This window comes from Nanorana parkeri, unplaced genomic scaffold (genome assembly GCF_000935625.1).
Source record: "Nanorana parkeri isolate BGI_ZX_2015 unplaced genomic scaffold, ASM93562v1 scaffold26, whole genome shotgun sequence".
In the NCBI taxonomy this organism is placed as follows: Eukaryota; Metazoa; Chordata; class Amphibia; order Anura; family Dicroglossidae; genus Nanorana; species Nanorana parkeri.
In genome coordinates this window covers 455,987-472,717 of record NW_017306294.1, presented here as the reverse complement: position 1 = coordinate 472,717, position 16,731 = coordinate 455,987, and the positions used below count along the sequence as shown (strand labels likewise).

General features: G+C 43.7%; 1 protein-coding gene across 1 annotated transcript in view; it reads right to left on the bottom strand.

The window, feature by feature from the left end:
* The window catches only part of SMO (smoothened, frizzled class receptor), a 32,605-nt gene that overhangs the window by 11,441 nt on the left and 4,433 nt on the right, over positions 1 to 16,731 (bottom strand). Inside the window, exons 2-7 of the mRNA XM_018565981.1 lie at positions 11,341 to 11,546; positions 7,148 to 7,357; positions 6,147 to 6,319; positions 4,278 to 4,497; positions 2,458 to 2,581; positions 180 to 272 (exon numbers count right to left, since the gene is read on the bottom strand). Coding sequence (XP_018421483.1) covers positions 180 to 272; positions 2,458 to 2,581; positions 4,278 to 4,497; positions 6,147 to 6,319; positions 7,148 to 7,357; positions 11,341 to 11,546 — 1,026 coding nt within the window. The remainder of the gene's footprint in view (positions 1 to 179; positions 273 to 2,457; positions 2,582 to 4,277; positions 4,498 to 6,146; positions 6,320 to 7,147; positions 7,358 to 11,340; positions 11,547 to 16,731) is intronic.

Genomic DNA, 16,731 nt, shown 5'->3' with positions numbered 1-16,731 from the left:
ATATATTATATATATATATATATACATATACACACACATATATACAGTACACACACACACACACACACTTATATTATATTTATATTACAAACAAACATACACACACATCAATTTGTGAATATAAAACATAACTCCCAAGCCTTTAAAATCACACAGAGTTGGAAAGGGAATTATTTTACCTAGTCGCAACATGGTTTCATTTATTTTACTAGCTGCTTTCTCGCTCAGGAGCCCAGGGTGATTACTCTTGATAGAAAGCAATGTCATTACGCCTATAAGAAAAGTGGGGGAAACAAAGTAGTATAAAATGCCATGCATGAGGTATATTTATAAACAATTTGCAGAGCCATTTGCCCTGCAAAATTATATGTTCATCCGTTCTGTGCAAATAGAGCCAAGAAAAGAATGTTATTAGCATATTTTCTTTACAGGTTGAATGTAATGCAAAATAAATACTGCTTAGCCACTAGATGGAGCTGAAGAGCATAGGATAGAAATGTTTATTCCTACTCAACTCCATCTAGTGGCCATAATGCTCACAACTTTTTGTATGAACATTTTTTTTTACTTGTGTAAGCATTAAAGAAAAACACATAAGCAAAACGTATAAATAAAATAAAAAAAATCATTACTTTTTAAAATTAATTTTACCACGTTTTGTGCTAGAAACATGTTGGTGTGATGATAAAGGGGACACATCACAGAATTAAGTTTGTACTATTCACATGATACAAATTACATGAGTCTCATGGATTCCTTCATGCAATATTCTGCAGACGGGGGTGCACTGTACAATACGATTCATGCTGCCACTGCCCGCAGCTGTTTGCAGGTCATTAGCAAGTAATTTGCACACTCTAACAATAATGGGGTCATATGGCTAACCAGGCAGTTTGGCAGGGATGTCCGAATCGAAAAACAGGCTGGTTAGAATAATAAATCCTTTGGCAGGTAAAACAGTTTACATGCATGTGCGGAATTCTGCTTTAAACATTCTTAGGTTAAATGGCTACTGTCTAAATCGGCCCTGTGTGAATGCAAGATTTGAATCTTAGATTGTAAGCTCTTTGCAAGCAGGGACTAATGTGAATGTGCAGTACATAAAGTGATGTAAATTGTCAGCGCTATATAAAAAAAAGTACTTGGTGCTTTGGACTTTTGGGAAAAAGCTGGGTCATTTTATAACTATGGGCAGCTATCCTTTAGATCCTCGTTTCTCAACTGGTGGGTCGTGACCCAAAAGTGGGTCACCGCATGCCTTCCACTTTTCTAGGGGAGAGGCTCCTCAGCCTCCCCCTAGCGCAGCACTGTCAGTTCTCATGCTGAGTAGCCAATCAAAATATGCTGCCCGGTGCAGAGTGTCAGCTTAGGCTGGGTTCACACCTGGGCATTTTCAGCACTGAAAAACGCTCAAGAAGTGAAATCCTATTAAATGCTATGGGCATGGTTCCCATCTGGGCGTATTTCAGTGCGTTTTGTCGCGCTGAAAAACGCCCTACGCGCGAAATAGTACTTGAGCTTCTTTGGGGCAGATTACAGCGCGTATCCATTGGACTTCTAAATAGAGATTTTGTAAACGCGCGTCAAACGCATGCTTCGTGGGCATAAAATCGCGCTAAAAACGTGCATAAATACGCGCACATTACGAACGCCCAGGTGTGAACCCAGCCTTAAGGTGGGATAGGATGGGGCTATGGCCGCGAGGGAGCTCCGTCCATACGTGCATTACTCCCTTGTGTGTCATGTAGAGGTGCCTGGACCGGAGTGACATCACGTTCTGGCTCCCGACACCTCTACAGGGTGTGCAAGGGAGCTGTACACGAAGATGCACATATGAATGGAGCTCTGTCACAGCACAGCAGCCCACACTGGACCCCAGGCTGAGGATCCACTCCAGTTCTCGTAAGGTAGGGAGACTGGGTCGATTTAAAAAAAAATAAAAAACATTTTTGGACTTTGTATGTGTGTGTGAGATGGTGTCTGTGGTTGTGTGTGTCTGTCTGTGTTTTTGAGGGCCCGTTCACACTAGTACAGTGCGATAATCTCACAGTCCCGTGCGATTAACACACTGTAACACGCATTCGCACCCACCGCACGTTCTGGTGTGGGAGGTGCATTGCATTGCCATTCATTTGAATGGCACCCCAAACGCATCTCCTACCCACAATTCTATCGCCCGCACCGGAACACATGGTACCGCAATGCCATTCATTCCATTGCAGTGCAACTTGGGTTACAACTTAATGACCAAAGACAAATGTGGGTCCTGAGGTTACACAGGTTGAGAACCACTGCTTTAGATAGCATGGCTGCTTTTGTAATTGAAACACATCTGCATGAGAATTCTACGCAAGGGAGTTCACAAAATGGCTATTTTTTTTACATTCTACTTAGTTCTGTGACAGTTTGAATTCTTTTCCATTTATTTTATCATGACACCACATTAAATAATCTCACCTCTGATTAAAAAATAACCTCCAACAATTAGCACAACTCCAATTGGAGCCAGCACAAAGCCGGCTCTGAAGCGGTAGTTCTTGTACCCGACAAAGCAGATTCCGCTCACAGAGTCGCCATCAACCTGTTGGAACAGGAGAGGGAAAGCTTTAACTAGAGTACTTTGGTAAATGAAGGGTTATTCTACCATCTTACTATTACTCGTATATATTTCCAATTCCATAATAAATATGATAAGATAATAATAACATTGGTTATGAGAAAAAAAAAAGTCTTGCATGATGTGTTGTTTAGGGTAGCTCAGTATAAAGACATTTGCCAATTGTAGAATGGTATCACCTGTGGAATATGTTACATGACAAGAAAAGTGTTTTCTAATACACATATAAATAGTTGCCATGTATAAAATATAGCAGTACATGTATTTCAGCTAAGGTAGCAATGTTCCCTGGGGTAAGCACCTTTTGGTCCAATAACAAAAATATATCCTGGTCGCGTTAAGTGACTGTAGTCCTTTTAATTAGTAAACGTACTGTATATGACACTTTTTACAACCTAAAGTGACACTAAACGCAGGAGTTTAATCTTAAAAGCTCATCCCTGAATTCATGCTGACACCGTCCTTCCTGCTAGAGAGTGGCTACTTTTGTTCCCCATGGACTGTGTGTGTGTTGTAAAGTAGCCATCGCTCCAAATTTGCTCCTATGATAGACTACAATGACACGTTCAGTTTACTAATTTGTATTGAGATTGTAGTCCATCACAGGAGTGAACTTGGAGCGGCGGCTACTTTACAACACACAAGAACCATGGGGAACAAAAGTAGCCACCCTCCAGAAGGAGGGACAGTGTCATCATGAATTCAGAGATGGTTTGAGGATGTACAACCGAGTGACACACAAAAAAGATACACTTTTGTTAATAGTTAAGGTAATTGAAGTAAGATTTAACTCCGGAGTTTAGTGTCACTTTAACATCCAATTGTAGGTTTTCAGCAATTTATACAAATGATATCAGGGAGTTTTAATAGTGTGTGATAAGTGTATTACTGTTTGTTATTTTTGTAATCCTCCCTCGGGCCCTGAAGAAATCTCCTCTTCAGCAGTAAGTTGCTAGGTAAGTACACTAAGCTCTGTGTGAAAGCCGTGGCCTCTCTACATTGGTCTGACATGCTCCATGCTGAGCATGCTGATTGGAGTGCTGCAGGCCTGCCCTAGCATAGGGCATATCCGACTTCTGCAGAGAGACCACTACTCTCACACAGACCACAGCAATAAAACAATTTCTGCTGGGACTGGGGGAGGATTACAAAAATAACAAGCTGTGAGACACTTATCACTTACTATTATCAAATCTATCTGATTTGATTCATAGAAGTTGCTGAAAAACGTCATTGTGTCAAAAACAGTACCACTTTTTCCCTTGATGAAAACCATTTAAAAGTTTGTCTTGAAACAGCCAATGCAAATTATGTATCATGTACAGTAAAATTACAGTTTCAGCATGAACATCTTATTTTTGTACAAGGTTTGTGGAATTTTATAGTTCAATTCTATTGTCAAAATAAAGATTTGTGCTATGATCTTGTATCTTATGGGGTTTTTTTTCGTTCTTTTGGAATTCTAGTGTCTGATGAAAAATAAAGAATTTAAAAAAAGAAAGAAAGAAAGAAAAAAAGATTTCCAAGGGATTGAAGGTAATCTTTGAAGGTAATCTTTTATATGAGATGAAAAATACTAATATCACTGACGAATCCAGAGCAATTTCATATACCCATTACATCAAGTTACAGTAAATACATATATTGTGTACATTGTTACCTGAGCCACTGCAAGGATGGCCACTGTGAGGACAAAGGGAATAGACCACGTGACCAGGTGGAAGTATGAAGTCTTGCCAGAGAGGGGCTGGTGAGTGGTACCCAGGGCTTTAAAGGAGGTATGCCAAGCATATGTCAGCATAACAAACCAGATCACTCCTGACATCATGGAGTAGTAAACAATGACAAAAATAATAACGCAAGAGAGAGTCTCATTTGACCTGAGAATGCAAAAGAACAGAAAAATATAAACATTTACTAAGGCATTTACTGCAATATGAGTTTAAAGCAACCCTGTTGAGATGAGATTCAACTTTGAGTCGAACCTAGATTTGACCCAAACCCAGCCTGTTCACATTCCAGTGAACCACAAAACAAACTGGCACAGATTGGCCAGTTTGCCCACTTGAGACTTTTTAAATTTTTTTTCTAAATGTGTACTATCCCTTAAACCAGACCCATCTAGGCATGCAGCCTCAGTGGCAAGGAAATGGAAGGTAGTGGGCTTGCAGACCCACCTTCCTGTACCATACCAGGCCACATGACATTCAACATTGGGAAGGTACTTTGGGGTTGGGGGACTTTACATTTTTTGGGGGGTATTTTTTAATTTATTTTATATAACTATTTTTTTGAAAATTTTCTTTTTTTTAACTTAACATTATTGCTATCACATGGTGGGGCTCACTAGCCCCCCATGTGATAGCACATTGGAGGTGACAGGTCCTCTTTACGGTGCACTGCAAGTGCTCATTTTAGTCTAGGGCAGGGGTGTCAAACTCAATTTAATCGTGGGCCGCATCAACATTATAGTTGCCCTCAAAGGTATTTGTAAGACTATATAAATGTATCTAATCTTTATCATAATTGCCTCTGCATTCGATTATCACTGGTTTTAGTAATAACTTAATACCTAGATCTGAAAGTAGAAGTCTAGGAAATGGCCTGGTGGGCTGGATTCGGCCCCTGGGCCTTGAGTTTGACACATGTGGTCTAGGGTCTAAAATTAAAACGATATACTCACCCGATCCTTGGTCCCACTTGGCTGCTAGACTGGTCCCCGAGCCTCTTCTACCCCAGGCTCCAGTGGTCTAAGCCTCACTGACGTTATCATGTCTATGCAAGGTCCACTCACTTGTACTAGACATGAGAACTCCTAGGGACATACCACATCCGGAGTGGAGGATGAGAGGGGTGAGCGGTCATCACAGCGGGACCGAGAATCAGGTGAGTGTATCTTCTTTATTATAGACCCTAGACCAAAACAAATGCTTAAAGCATGGAGTGCGGGGGTAGCCCCATTGCAAGGGTTAATTTTCTTAATGCCTAGGGTTGTCATTTAATAATGTGTATTTTATTATAGTAAACATAGCAAAGAATTTGAATATGGGCAAATAGGAATGCTTCCTCTATAGAAAAGGAAGTATTTGGACCTGTCCATGCCTATGTTTTCCAACAAGTGCCTATTACTGCTCTTTAGGAAAGGCTTTGACCTTTGACCCTATCCTTGGCAAATCCTTGCCAGTGATGCCTGAACTGGAAAAGCTGCTTGTAAGAATTTGGCTGTTAATGGGCACTCCAATGTTGTCTGAATTACTCTATTCACAAGCAGTGGCTACTGGAATGGATATCAAAATATATAGGAAAATATAACGCCTTCCAATGATGGATTATTTTGATGTCCACAATGTGCTACATTTCTGGATCCAGGCCAAGGCTCCCAGATCCAATTCAAATCATTTAATATAAAAAATGTTTATTACCTGTAGCAGTGCTTAGCTCACCTTTTGGCTAATAACGCAAGCACTGTTCTGTCAGTGGGCTGTTATGGCAGATTAGTAGAACATTCATAACAATTGACTGGACTTACGTGGGCTCGCCAAGCCTCATGGTGCCATCTCCCCGACAAACAATTTCATTACGAGCACCATCCATAAACTGAGCAAGCCATCCAATGCTGCCCATGAAAAAGCAGGCATTGACATAAAAAAGAATCACAGCAGGGTAGCGGTTAGAGTTTTTCCAGTCTGAGAGAAATGTGGCCTGTCAAAAAAGGGAGGAGAGAAATACACAGTCATGAACAAGAACCATAACAGGTCAATAAGAGCTAGGGTGCTTGCAGACTGGGGATTGAGAGGCATGTCCTAATGCATTAGTCTGTATGGGCCTGATTGGTCAATAAATACAAGTGCAGAACACACTACTCATAGCTAAATTGCAATGAAGGCACGCCACTGCTGCATCTCCTGTTCACATGTGTTTAAGTTACACTAAACTCAAGAGTTACATTTGAATAATAGACTTTTGTTCATAGTTATGGTACTTAAATGCATTGTTAGGATCTAACTCCTTGAGTTTAGTGTCACTTTAATGCAAGTTGGCCATGAGAAGTGTGTACTGCACCAGGGGAACAACAGACAGCAGTTATCTCTAAAGTCATCCACATGGAAGATGTCAAATATATAATTGTTTGTGGAAGGATACACATTCTCCACTGTTCATATTCCTGTACCCGTATGCAGGACATATACTATGTCATTTTTATAATAGTGCGTGAGTATCTCACAGCAATGCAAAACAATACTTTGGTTAGAGAAACATTAGAGCATATAGATACAATTCTGTTGTTAGAATGCACAATCTGCATTTGGAAGGATAATTCAACTCAGGTAAAGAACTTGTTTCCTTTGTGTAAAGTAACAGTCAACAGATCTCATGCACCATATGTTGTGCTTGTTGATCTGCACAACCTTTACATGACTGTGGTTCATTTATGGAGCAAACATGAAGACAGCTGTAAAGAACAACTTCACTTCTCTATAAAGAAGCCAAATGATCCTTTGGTAATACTGTATCTGTAGACTAACTTACCAGTGTAAAAAAGGTACAGAATATGGTGACTGAACTGAATATGGCAATGTAGACATGCATTTCTCGATGCTCCTTCTGGGTAAACAGTGGATTCTCACACTGAATGCCACAGCCTTCCACATCCTCGTACCAGCTTTTAGGGTTATCTGTGCGGACCAAGGGAGCCTCACACTGCCCGGAGCTGTTAAACTTCATGTTTTGCACCTCATTCTGTAAAAAGTATAACAATCATTAATTGAACATCCTTGTAGTCAGGTTAGTTGCGTGAAAAGGTCAGCCTAAGCTACTGAGCTCTGTAAACAAGCTTTTATAGGCACATAAAGGCAGCCTAGAAAACATGAACTTGCCAGCAATCCCTTGCTACTCATTAGAAGACTGCTGCTCATTATGCCAATAAGCCAAAAGGTTTGCAATGCCTGCTCCATCTTGGTGGTACATAGAGCCACTGTGCATACGGTAGGGCCAACCATGCTATAGGTTTTGGGCACCTATTCTGCTATAGCTAGAGAATAGTTTTCAGTATACACTCGGGAGGGAAGCGGGTTTGACACACATGATTGGGCAACCAAACTAATTAGGGGTATGGAGGAACAGAGCTACGCGACGAGGCTACTAAATTTAAACATGTTCGGTGAGGAGATTAAGGGGGGATATGATTTCCATGTACAAAATGTTTAATGGTGGTAGCAACATTAGCGATAAACTGTTTAAAATTAACTCCGTTACAAAAACTAGAGGCCATCACCTAAAATTGATGGAAAAAAAATTCCAGCACAAGGGGCGGAGGGGGATCTTCACAGTAAGATCAGTTAGGGTCTGGAACTCACTGCCACAGGCGGTGATTTCAGCAAAGAATGTGGAATTGTTCAAGAAACTTTTGGACGATTTCTTAAGGGACCGTAATATACAGGGGTACGGGTACTCCTAGAATGAGATCCTAATAGGTTGGACTTGATGGACTAATGTCTTTATTCAACCTCAAATACTATGTAACCGTTGCTCATTATGGAAAGACCATCTGTTGCCACTCCACAACTACAAAAGAAGCCAGCAAAGGCTGATGGTATTACAGGTAAAAATGGTATAACTTTATTATGGACTGGTCCATTACATTTATTTTCTCTATACCTTTTTTTTCCTAAAGCATTATCCCAATGAAGGATTTTTTTTTTTACTTTGCAGGTTTCTTATTTATGCTCATGATTTGCCATACATTTTTATGAAATGTTTGTATCATTTTACTTTTACCCACATCTATTTTTTAGAAACAATATTGTTTAGCCTGTGCTTCACATATGAGTAATCTGCTGTATGTAACCCTTTTTTCATACCTTTGTGGAAGCCTCTACTCCAGGGGTAGTGAATTAAAATTCAAAGAGGTCCAGTTACCCAAATTTTCTTTGAGCCAAGGTTCGACTTGTGGTCCAGACAGAACGGTCACTCAGTCCGTGTCTGCACCATGGTCTGCCATTTAGCACATTTTTTGTTGGAACTTTATTGAAATGTCACAAGTGACATTCCATTACGTTCTATAGGGAAAGTGCAGTGTGATGCCATTGTACTACATCGTGGCTGGCTTCACTGAAAAAAAAGTACAGCCTCCATCATAGTGCCCCTTACATCAGTTGTCCCCATCAGAGAGCCACCTTAGATTAGGTATCCCCTTCAGAGTGCTCCCTTACATTAAGTGCCCCCATAAGTGTGCCCCCTTACATTAGGTGTCCCCATCAGTGTGCCCCCTTACATTAAGGTGTCCCCATCAGTGTGCCCCCTTACATTAAGTGTCCCCCATCAGTGTGCTCTCTTACATTAGGTGTTCCCATCAGAGTGCTCCCTTACATTAGGTGTCCCCACCAGTGTGCCCCCACCCCCCCAATTAGATGTCCCCATCAGTGTGCCCCCTGCTGTTAGGTGTCCCCATCAGAGTGCCCCCTTACATTAGTTGCCGAAATTGGAGTGCCTCCTTACATTAGGATACCTCCATCAGAGTGCCCCCTTACATTAGTTGCTGCCATTGGAGTGCCCTTTTACATTAGATGTCCCCATAAGTGTGCCCCCTTACATTGAATACAAAAATAAGGGAGCACTCTGATGGGGACACCCAATATAAGGGGGCACTCTGATGGGGACAAGCAATGTAAAGGACCACACTGATAGGGACACCCAATAAAATAATTATCCCCATCAGAGTTCCACCTTACATTGCATGTGCCCATGAGAGTGCCCCCTTATTTTTGTAATTAATGTAAGGGCACTCTGACGAGGACAAATAATAAGTAATTGTCCCCGTTAAAGTGCCCCCTTGCACTGGTTGTCCCTAGAGTGCCTCTTTAAAATGGTGCTGTCACATTAACTTAATGGAGGACCTGGTGAAGAGATGGACAAGAGAAGGGAGGACCTGGTGGAGAGATGGACAGGAGAAGGGAGGACCTGGTGGAGAGATGGACAGGAGAAAGGAAGAACCTGGTGGAAAAATGGACAAGAGAAGGGAGGACACAGTGAGAACCTGCTGGCGTTGTACATGACGCTCAGCCAGGACATGTCCTGACCGTCCTCCATTCACAGCTCAGCCAGTGCCCACAGCCCTGGTACCTCCCTCTCTCCCTCTGGCTGATCAGTCCCACCATGCGGCTCAGTCTGTGCACACATTTTCCAGCACCACCTCTTGCAGTGCAGATGCTAGGAGTGCAGCATGGGAGTACAGAAAACGATATTCTTCTGTCCTCCCTTAATGCTGGTGGGAACAAAGCATTGCTTGCTAGGAACACTGCTGTCCTAGCAGCCAATGACTGAGCAGGAGTAGGGACCTGTGCCGGGTTATGGCTGGCTGTGAATGCACCGGCATCGGAGTCTGGCGCATCTACTGTCAGCCAGCCATAACCTAGTTGGCAATCGTGGTCTGGATACAACTGCTACTCAGTCCATATCCGTTTGTCTGCCATTTAGGGACCCCTGCTCTACTCCTTCCTCACACTGCTCTCTATGCTATGGCAATCAGCTACACCATTCTGCACTTTCAGTGTAGCACCAGCGATGGACATGACAATGACATCACTTTCAGCAGGAGCTCTTTCAAACTAACCCATGCTTGCCTCCAGGACTTCTCCAGAGTTTCTCCCATTCTCTGGAACTTACTACCCCCAATCTGTATGGCATCTCCTACTCTGTCTGTCTTTAGGTGATCCGTGGAAACTCATCTCTTCAGGGTAGTGTATCCTGCCCATACCAAACAAGTGAACTTTCACTTTCTCAAACAACTCATCCCCACACAGCTACCACATTTTGTATCACTTGCCCCTTCCTTTTTGTAAGCTCTCATGAATAGGGCCCTCCCAGCCACCTTGTCTTGAATTGTGTAATTATGTACATAGCAGAAAGTTCCACCAGCTGTATACAAACACACAAAGTGCACTTTGTGAATAACTTACACTAAAACACTTAAATTTGATTAAACGATTTGACAGATTCCTGCAGCAGGAATCCCAAATCTGCCGTGTACAAGTGGCAGATGTCACCCATTCAAGTTAATGATCGGGTGACAGCGACTGCATTTCAAAGCGGCAGAACGCCAACACACCACATGTAATCGTATGTGATACGATTACATGCGGTTAGGAAACAATCACTATCCCTGGACGCACAATGGATGGGTCCAGGGATAGTGATTGATACCTATGTAATCATATTACACATGCGGTGTGCCAGCTTTCTGCCACTTTCAAATGCGGCTGTTGTCACCCGATCATTAACTTGAATGGGTGACTTTTGCCGCTTGCAGCAGATTTACAGTAGTAAAGCGTGAGCGACAGCTGGCTCTGCCTATCTAGAGGCAGAGCCAGCTGTACCCGCCCCCTCTCCCGTCCGTTCTGCCAGTCAGCGCTGGCAGATCAGAGCGGGCAGAGGGGAATCCAGCCTCTCCCCCTGTCACAGCAGAGAGCCGTGACAGGATCGAGAGGTGAGCGAACCCGGTATGTGTTCGCTCACCTCCCGATCTACTGAGCCGACCGGTGACAGTCTCATTGTCACAGGTCGGCTAGAACTATGAGGTGAGTGGAAATCACTCATCTCATAGTTCTCCTTTAATAATTTACAGTCACATGTTTAAAAAATAAAAGGTAATCCTATAATCACAATCCTAAAAAGCATTTTAGTTTTTTCAACATACACATAGATATTTACGAAGATAAACTTACCGGACAGCCCTCTGGGAAGCGATCTGTGGTGCACTTTAGAAAGTCTGGCCAGCCCCTCTCCCGCTCTACAATGGCGCAGGGGCCGCGTGTAGCCTGACATAGGCCTTGACTTGGAAGCTCTACTTTGCCTCCTTCGCACTTTGGCATGTACACAGCACATAGTAGAGGTTGTATGGCCTCCCAGCAACGTGGGGCATTCCTTAAGCCTAAAACAAAAGAATAAACACATTAGTTGTGGTGAAACTGGCAGGACACATTGATCCACAGACCCTATACTTTATGTAGCTGGAACAGATGGTGATCTCTACAAAGTACACACTTCTCTATCCACTGGAAAATGACACCTAAAACATGTGGAAGAATTGAATTTATTCTGCTTTGCTGTATAATGTATTGCTGGGATTTGTAGTCCTCTGTAGCTGATTGCCATTCGGCATTGCTGTATAATGTACTGCTGGGATTTGTGGTCCATTATAGCTGATGGTAATATAATATCATCAGTTATACAGGACTACAAATCCCAGCAATGCATTATACTGCAATGCAGAATAATATGCAGCTACATACTCTGTGCTGCTCCAGGGTGCCGGTCTGATGTCTCAAGCAGAGCATCTCGGGAGGGCAGTGGAAGGTCTTAGGAAGGCTGTGGAGGATCTCAGGAGGGCTGTGCAGGGTCTCATTAGGGGTCCGGAGGGTCTCGTGGGCGGCAGAAGTGATGTAAGCAGAGCCGCTTGGTTCCTCGGTAAGGAGGAACCAATCTGCCGCTCTGCTCCAAGGTGCCGGCCTGATGTCTTGGGCGGAGTGTCTCAGGAGGGTAAGATGCGTGTGCTGGCGGAAGCGCCGTAAACAGGCGCCACATGGTTTCCAAGAAGGCTACCGCTTCAATTTGAAAATTTAAAAGCACCGGTTTTTGGTATCAGGGCATTTTCACGAGTACGAATATTCGTGGAAGTGCCCAGTATCAGAACCGATACCAATACTGGTATCGGTGCATGCCCAATTCCTACTATAAATTGCTGTGGACATCACACTGATAATAGAAATTACAGGGACGCAAGCCAAATGGTTTTGATAAGTCATGTTTTCAATAATACGTTTCAATTGGAAATACTTTGACATGATCCTCATATTCACGTTTTACGTTTCCAAAATAGGTGAAGTGGAACAAGTCATCTCACCTAATCTTTAAACCCACTCAAATTATTTCGAATGGACGCAATTGCTTTCCAAATATGATATCATCATCAAACTATATCATTTACAGATCAGTGATGTCATTTCGTGCTGTAAATTTTAAGCGTAATAATATCACAACAGTGGAATAATTTGCCATACAAGTAATCCTAAAAGTTTTCCGTGATACAATTCACAGCTGTAAATGCAAATACATCTGGCTATTATGACAACGTTATCTATTTTATATTGATGTGTGAAATGTTAGGAAATATGTAGCTGGTTACTGTTCTATTAAAAGATTTTAGAGGCCATCTTGGACAGGGAAGACCTGAAGCTGTATATTTCTATATTTGACAGCATGGGTACATTACACATACACAAACTGAAAACTGTATTCGGCATGGAGAGCCTGTGTGTGTTTCTTGCCCTGTGGAATGTGTTGCTCTATATAGAAGCTATGTTTTATTTTAGTATAGTACTTGTGCCGAGGTGTGTGTTGGCGTCTGAGCATATAGCCGGAATGCAAACAAAAAGCCGTCTGCAAACATATCCAAGGTGGAACTCTTTGGCTACATGAAAAGCTGGTAATAATGAGCCCGATTAACAGAATTTTGGGACTCTTGGAACGCAAGACACATATGTGGCCTTGTGTCAGAAATCACAACTATGTTCCCGGATTCTTCCTTTCACGTTACCAATTACAAAGGAGTAATGAAATAGAGTCTCATTGGTAGTTATGTATTATACAGGGCAATTTTTATTTAGGACAATTTGACAGGTACTTGTTAAGCATCTGTCTAGAAGTAGAATATAATTGGTTGTAAATAAACTATAGAATGTATTATAGTGGCTTTGTGAAAATTGGAATATTTGACAATGATTCTGTTGGCAAAAAATCTTTCCTTTTTGATCAAGATTTTTAATATAGACCCTAGCATGTCCCTTTTAGTAACAGTTGAGCATCTACAAATATATGTAAATGGACAAGCATCCATTTACATCCAGTTGCCCCCAATCCGGCACAATCAGATATGCCGAAACTGATCCCTGATCCATTTGTTTTTCTGGACTTGGCTGGAGCCAGGGGTAACTGAATGTAAACGGACACCCATCTGTTTACATACAGCTTCCCATAGACTAACATCAGGCATCCGATCAGGTCCATCTGAAAAACTGACAGGCGGACCTGATTGGAAAGCCCATGTAAAAGAGGCCTTATAGCTCTACCCTCACTGCCTGCTGTAGTTTAAACCTCAGATACATTTTCTATTAGGATTTTTGGACATATTGGTACATGTTTGGGCTGGGCTCAGATTTCATACATGCATTTGGGACTTGCCAGTGTGAGTCACAAAGTATAATAAATGCCAAAAAACAAACAAACAAGAAAATGACTATCAATTGATAACATTTTATGATGATCACTTGTAGTGGTGCTAAATAAATATAATCATTATGATGAAAGAAATATGCTTGCAGTACCTTCTTCTCTTCTTGTAGTGGACAGGGATCTTACTGTTGCACCACGTGTGAGCACTTTCATAATATAATCATTTTGATGAAAGAGGAAACTGATTGCACTGAATGGGTGGCTTAGATTAGATTATAATGTGTCAAATGTTCTATCAATCTATAATTTATCATTACGTGCATGACCAAAAGAGTAAGGCTTCATTCACACTATTTGGGATTCCTGTGGCAGGAGCCTACAGAATCATGCCACAGGATTCCCAAATGTCCCGTTTAACTGCGGCCGCTGTACCAAAGGCCACCATCAGGGGGGTTTGGCCAATACCCATGTAAGTGGCCTGGGCAGCCTGGGGGACCTGGGAAGCCCCAGCCCACTGACAGTGGAGGAGGTGGAGGAGGCCAGGGCCCAGCAGCGCCAGTCCAGCGGCGGAGGAGGCTGGGCCCCAGCAGCGGAAGGTAAGGAACTGCGTGTGTAGGGAAAGGGACATCGACCAGCCCACCTGAGATCCTGCAGAGCCCACCATAAAGTCTCAGATGGGCTGTGCAGAATCTATGGTGGGCTATGCAGGCTTACTCTCAGATGGGCTGTGTTGGGTCTTGGGTGGACTCTACAGGATCTCAGGTTGGCTCTGTGGGGCCTCAGGTGGGTCCTGAGTCCAGTGCGTTACTAAGCCCAGAGTCCAGTGCGTTACTAAGCCCAGAGTCCACGGCGTTTCCTGAGCCCAGAGTCCAGGGCGTTACTAAGTCCAGTGCGTTACTAAGTCCTGAGCGTTACTAAGTCCAGAGCGTTACTAAGTCCAGAGCGTTACTAAGTCCAGAGTCCAGAGCGTTACTAAGTCCAGAGCGTTACTAAGTCCAGAGTCCAGAGCGTCACTAAGTCCAGAGTCCAGAGCGTTACTAAGTCCAGAGCGTTACTAAGTCCGGAGGCTAGAGCGTTACTAAGTCCGGAGTCTAGAGCGTTACTAAGTCCAGAGCGTTACTAAGTCCAGAGTCCAGTGCGTTACTAGGCCCAGAGTCCACTGCGTTACTAGGCCCAGAGTCCACTGCATTACTAAGCCCTACGTCCACTGCGTTATTAAGCAGAGTTCAGTGCGTTATTAAGCAGAGTCCAGTGCGTTATTAAGCAGAGTCCAGTGTGTTACTAAGCCCTGAGTCCAGTGCGTTACTAAGCCCCGAGTCCAGTGCGTTACTAAGCCCCGAGTCCAGTGCGTTACTAAGCCCTGAGTCCAGTGTGTCACTAAGCCCTGAGTCCAGTGCATTACTAAGCCCTTAGTCCAGTGCGTTACTAAGCCCTGAGTCCAGTGTGTTACTAAGTCCAGTGCGTTCATAAGTCCAGAGTCCAGTGCGTTACTAAGTCCCGAGTCCAGTGCGTTACTAAGTCCAGAGTGTTACTAAGTCCAGAGTCCAGAGCGTTACTAAGTCCAGAGTCTAGAGCGTTACTAAGTCCAGAGTCCAGTGTGTTACTAGGCCCAGAGTCCACTGCGTTACTAGGCCCCGAGTCCAGTGCATTACTAAGCCCTTAGTCCAGTGCGCTACTAAGCCCTGAGTCCAGTGCGTTACTAAGTCCAGAGTCCAGTGCGTTACTAAGTCCCGAGTCCAGTGCGTTACTAAGTCCAGAGTCTAGTGCGTTACTAAGTCCAGAGTCCAGTGCGTTAGTAAGCACTGAGTACAGTGTGTTACTAAGTCCAGTGTCCAATTCATATACTGTTCTGCATTGCTGTATTACAGGGGCGCCCTGTAATACAGATCTACTGGAGATCTACTTTTCAAATGATGAGCTCAATGAGGTCTACCTACGAAAAAACACCTGCGTTCAGGGGCGGGGTGGTGCATTGAAGTCAATGGCACTGCAGCCAGGCCCCTCGCCCACAGTGCGATCGCCTGCACCCACAACCCAGGCACATTAGTGCCTGCATTCCGGTCCAGTGCGATCCACAAAAATGCTGCAAGCACTATTTTTGCAGATCACACTGGACCAGAATGCAGGCACTAATGTTCCTGCATTCTGGGTGCGGGCGATCGAACTGTGGGCGGGGGACATGGCTGCGATGCAACCCCACGCCCCCTCCCGCCCCTGAACGCAGGGAGTCGGCCGGCTTGCATTCCATTGCGTTCTAGAGGCGCCGGTGTCCTATCCTCCCGCGGTGCTCGTGTGTCCGACGTTGCACGCGGGGAGAGGTGTCCTGCCCCTTTCTGTCTGCCGGGTCTGACACATTCAGCCAGCACCCGCACGAGCAACGCGGGAGCATAGCCATAGCCAGCTCCTTTTGCGCACGTGGCAAGAAAAACAAGGTGCCCCCCAACAGGCGTGTGACATCACCCAGCACCCTGCCTCCAGGATTTTTTTATTAGGGGTCTAAACAGCCCCCTGATATTTCCCTTTTAAAATAGAAAAAGAAATTGAGGACACAAAGTCCTCAATCTCTTTTTCTGCAGCCTCTGTTCTAAAGGAATGGAGAGCACAGAGGCTTCCCATTCATTCAGAAAATATTTACTATCACCAGTTTCTGAATGGGGAGGAGCCTCTGTACAGAGTGCTTCTCCCCATTGAGAAACTCATGAATGAACAGGAAGTGATGTAAATCACATCCTGTTCATTCATACCTGGGGACACATAGTACTATGTTTCATCCAGTTATTTACAAACACTGGAGTGATCAGCTGATCGCTCCAGTGTTTGTCCTGCACAGAGGATTGGTAAACATCACTGATATGTACCGATCCTCTGCCGCTCGGCCACGCACA